Source organism: Tupaia chinensis, unplaced genomic scaffold (assembly GCF_000334495.1).
Source record: "Tupaia chinensis unplaced genomic scaffold, TupChi_1.0 Scaffold000159_1, whole genome shotgun sequence".
NCBI classification, from domain to species: Eukaryota; Metazoa; Chordata; class Mammalia; order Scandentia; family Tupaiidae; genus Tupaia; species Tupaia belangeri.
The window spans coordinates 3,750,074-3,754,615 of record NW_006159630.1 but is presented as its reverse complement, the minus strand read 5'-3'; the positions used below and the strand labels follow the sequence as shown (position 1 = coordinate 3,754,615).

Here is a 4,542-nt window from a genome sequence, read left to right as displayed (position 1 = left end):
ACCCTCGGGGGGTAGAGCCGCCCCAGGCCCCCCCCCCGCCTTTGCTCCTCTGTGTCCTGCTGGCGGGGAGTCCCCAGGCGGACCTTGGCTCCACTCAACCCTCCTCCCAGAGTCGCCCCGAACCCTGCCTTCTGTTGCCTTGTGCTGATGGACAGGCTAGGCCTCAAATGGGGACAGAGAGACCTAGGGGGCCTCGCCTGCCTGGGAACCCCAGCTCAGGGCCCTGTCTCCCAGCTGGCCGTCTGCTCGCTCTGCTCAGCCCTGGGACGTGGCGTGGCGTGGCCCGTCACCACGGCTGGCCAGCCCCGGGGGCCGCTCACCTGAACAAGGCCTTCAGGTTCTCGGGCAGCTCTGTGCGCCCTGCGTAGCCAGGGTTCATGGTGATGAAGAGGCCGACGGTGGGGGTCAGACTTATCATCTCGCCGAGGAAGTTAAACATTTTCTTCTTGGCCCGGATTGCATCTTGGACGCACTTTACCTGCGCGGTGGGACACGGCCGTCTCCAGTGGGCATGGGTTAGAGGGTGGCTGAGTGGGCAGGGCGGCCTCCTAGTCTCGGTTTTCATGGAGCTTTTAAGTCTTGAGGCAGTTACAGATACGCGTGCAGGTGCAGGAAGCCCCCAGGGAAGTGCGCGGTGCGTGACTGCAGGAGCCTGGCGCTGGCCCTGCCGTCTCCACTGGGACCCTGCGACCTCCTCTAAAGAGCCCTCCCTCCCCCTCCCCTGACTCCTGGCAACCCCTCTTCTGGTTTCTGTGGCCTCAGCTCTTCATAAACGTCACGGACGTGGACCCCAGTGGGCGCCTCCCCTCAGGCAGCCTTTGTCGCTCAGCACAATTCCCTGGAGGTGTGTCCAGGCCGCCCCGTGACCCATGGTTCTCTCCTGTCCTCGGCGAGGACGGCTCCACCTCCCAGCCTTCCCCTGTGCTCTGTCCCTACTCTGGAATGTCCCCTAGCCATCTCCATGACTGTTAGCCACTGAAGTCGGGAACTTGCGACGGAAACCTGCAGGGTACCTGCACCCCCGCATGTCACCACTGGAGGGCGCCCAGCACCCGTGGCTGAAAGCTGTCCCGCGGGCCTTTCAGGCTTCCCAGCCGGTATCCTGGTCTGCTGCCCTGCCTAGGCTGCAGGGTGTCCTGGGGCTGGGGGTCACCTGAGAATCCTGCCGCCTCCCCTCTAATGAGGCCCCCTAATGCTTCATTCGCATTCTCGTTCCTCCATTCGAGTCCACAAAGCTTTAGTGCCCCGGACCAGCCCTGGGTCTGTGGGCTGACTCTGGGGGTAGGGGCAGTGGCTCTGCTCATTGCTCCTTGCTCGGCCAGGGAGAGGGTCCCCGAGGGTCCGGGTGCGAATTGTGCGAAGGCCAGCGCCTTCCCCTCTGCTCTGCCCGCAGACCATGTCCGACCCATCTGACGGGCTGGAGGACAGGTGTGGCTGGCGCGTGGTCAGGCAGAGTTGGGGATGGGTCGGCACCAGGCACCTGTCTGTTGGCTGAGAGTGGACGGGGCGGGGGGGTCTCTGCCCTGTCCACGTCCTGGCTTCGGTTTCCTTTTAGAGATCACAGTTGACCCCTGACCTCAGGCTGGCTTCAGTTTACTTCAGACAAACCAGTGGTTCTCAACTCCAGAGGGCATCAGGGTCACCTGAGGCTATGGTTTAACTTGTGGAAATGCGAGGCTAGCAGGTAGCATAGTGGTTAAGGTGCTGGACTCCCACACGGTCGACTGTGGTCCGAGTCCCAGACTTGGTGGCTTGAAAAATCACACCAGGCATGTGTGCATGCGTGCCCAAAGTCCCAGGAGGGGAATGGAGAAGGGACTGTGTCACGGCCATCTCCCCTGGGGCTGATTTCTCACTTTCCCTCTCTCTGTCTGTCCTGCAGGCACACATACCCTTATAGCGAAAACCTCTCCAAAATATGTGGACATGCTCGCCCTGGGGGGGCCTGTACAGGTGGCTTTAACAAGCTGCTACGGGCGGGAGGACAGGTGTGGCTGGCGCGTGGTCAGGCAGAGTTGGGGATGGGTCGGCACCAGGCACCTGTCTGTTGGCTGAGAGTGGACGGGGCGGGGGGGTCTCTGCCCTGTCCACGTCCTGGCTTCGGTTTCCTTTTAGAGATCACAGTTGACCCCTGACCTCAGGCTGGCTTCAGTTTACTTCAGACAAACCAGTGGTTCTCAACTCCAGAGGGCATCAGGGTCACCTGAGGCTATGGTTTAACTTGTGGAAATGCGAGGCTAGCAGGTAGCATAGTGGTTAAGGTGCTGGACTCCCACACGGTCGACTGTGGTCCGAGTCCCAGACTTGGTGGCTTGAAAAATCACACCAGGCATGTGTGCATGCGTGCCCAAAGTCCCAGGAGGGGAATGGAGAAGGGACTGTGTCACGGCCATCTCCCCTGGGGCTGATTTCTCACTTTCCCTCTCTCTGTCTGTCCTGCAGGCACACATACCCTTATAGCGAAAACCTCTCCAAAATATGTGGACATGCTCGCCCTGGGGGGGCCTGTACAGGTGGCTTTAACAAGCTGCTCTCCCCACCTGAGAACCCTGCCCGGCCTTGCCTGGCCTGCCCTGCCGTCCCTCGGCCCGGGCGTGCCCCAAGCACGTGGCACGTTCCTCCTCCCCCAAGCCCCATCCTTTCTCCTTCCTTCGCTGTTCCGAGCGCCTTGTCTAGTGGAGGCACTCCTACGCACCCTCTAATGCCCTCTCCACTGAGACCCGTAACAGCCCTGCATCCTCCTCACAAAAGGAGTACCCTCCCCCCGTGTCTGGTGACATGTATGCTGCCCTGCCTGAGTCCCCGGGCCTGGAGCACTGCAGACGGGCAAGGAAGCTGCTCAGTCTGGGGCTAGGCCGCCGTGCCCGCTCCCCTGCAGGCCGCCACCTACCTGCACGGCAATCACAGACAGGACCTCTACCGAGATGCGGTTGAACTCGTCGAAGCAGCCCCAGGCTCCGGTTTGGGCCAGGCCCTTGTAGATGTTCCCGCAGGACTGGACGGGGGAGATTGGGGAGGGCTCAACAGGCACACGGGGTAGGCCGGGCACGCGGCCACGGATGCCCACGCAGGGCCAGCAGGCAGGTGGCAGAGGGCTGGGTGCTGCCCACCCCGGCCTCCACGGCTCCCAGACCTAGTGTGGGGGTGCATGCAGGTCCTCCGGCCGGAAGACTCGGGCCTGTGCACCTGTGTGACGTTCAGCCCTGCGTGTTGCTCTAGCCCCATTCTTTTCCCACACGCGGAGAGGGGAACCCCCTAAAGAGGGGGGAATCAGGGAGCCCCAGACCCAGGAAGGCTTTAGAGATGTCCGAGTCACCAGGCCCAGGTGGATAGTCAGGATGAACCCTGGGGATCTAACAGGATTCCAAGCGGGCGTGGTCCCTGCTGGGGGCCAACTTCAGCATTCATGTCTCTGCACACTCGGGTACTGAGGTGGGCCAGACCCACCCTCACACTGAGCCATGAGGTGTGCTCGCTTCTGTCGACCCCAGCTGCCCAGGCAGGCTGAGGTTGGAGCAGGACCGCCTCCAGGGCAGGGGTGGGGGCGGGAAGTCTGGGGTGGGTCTTGCACCAGGGTCTAGGTTTTTGGAGCTCACCAGGGGCCCCCCAGGCAGCGTGCTGGGCCCGGTCCCACCTGGGACCCTCTGGGCCACCCCAGGCCTGGCCCCACCTTGTAGTCCATCTGCTCGGAGCAGTTGAAGACGTACACCATGGTGCCCAGGGCCCGGCCCAGGTCCTTCGTGGTCTCTGTCTTCCCGGTCCCAGCGGGGCCCGCGGGGGCTCCCCCCATGATCAGGTGCAGGGACTGGGTCAGCGTGATGTAGCACCTGCAAGAGGCCTCTGTCACCTCGGAGCCAGGGGCCTGGCACGCCCGTCCCCTCAATGTGGCTTCAGCCCCCTGGTCACTGTTGGGCTTGCTTAGTCCCAGGAGCAGGAAGGGAGAGGGCAGGAGGGCCTCCCGGCAGACCCATCCTGGGGCTCCCCTCCACCCCTCCTCCTGTGGCACACGGGGTGCCCATCACTATAATAAGACGCTGAGTCCCCCACCCAGCTGAGGGTCTGCTCGCAGCAGCTCTGGCCCGACGAAGTGGTTGTGAAAGGACTCTCAGCCCGCAGCAGCCAGCTCGTGGGGACTCACAGAGCATTCCTCGTCTCGGCCGGCCCTCAGGGAGGTTGGTGACTCCGCTAGGGCCACAGAGCCAGTGGGGACGAGGACGTGGTGGCCCAGCCTGGGGCCCCCAGGAGGCCGGGCCGCCTGAACGAGCGGGAGCCGCTTAACCTCAGTTCCCCGACCACAGCCTCGGCAGCTGCCGGCGGGCTACGGTGCGGACGGGAGGGCGCACCTGTCGGTGAGGGGGGTGATGACCAGCCGCGGCGTGTTGCCCAGGTACTCGTAGGAGTACTGGATCTGGGCGTCGCAGATGTTGGCGAAGCAGTGTCCCTTCTCCTCGTCCCAGCGGTGCCGCAGCTGCGACTGCCAGGTAAATGCCTGCGAGCTCTCCACCTGGGGGGGGGGAGCGCTCCTGGTGGCTGCGTGGGGGC

At 63.6% G+C, this 4,542-nt stretch overlaps 1 protein-coding gene across 1 annotated transcript in view; it reads right to left on the bottom strand.

Moving 5' to 3' along the window:
- Window positions 1-4,542, bottom strand: part of DNAH17 (dynein axonemal heavy chain 17) — a 125,888-nt gene that overhangs the window by 60,662 nt on the left and 60,684 nt on the right. The window contains 4 exon segments of the mRNA XM_014586747.2: window positions 321-478; window positions 2,891-2,995; window positions 3,671-3,827; window positions 4,344-4,504. Coding sequence (XP_014442233.1) covers window positions 321-478; window positions 2,891-2,995; window positions 3,671-3,827; window positions 4,344-4,504 — 581 coding nt within the window.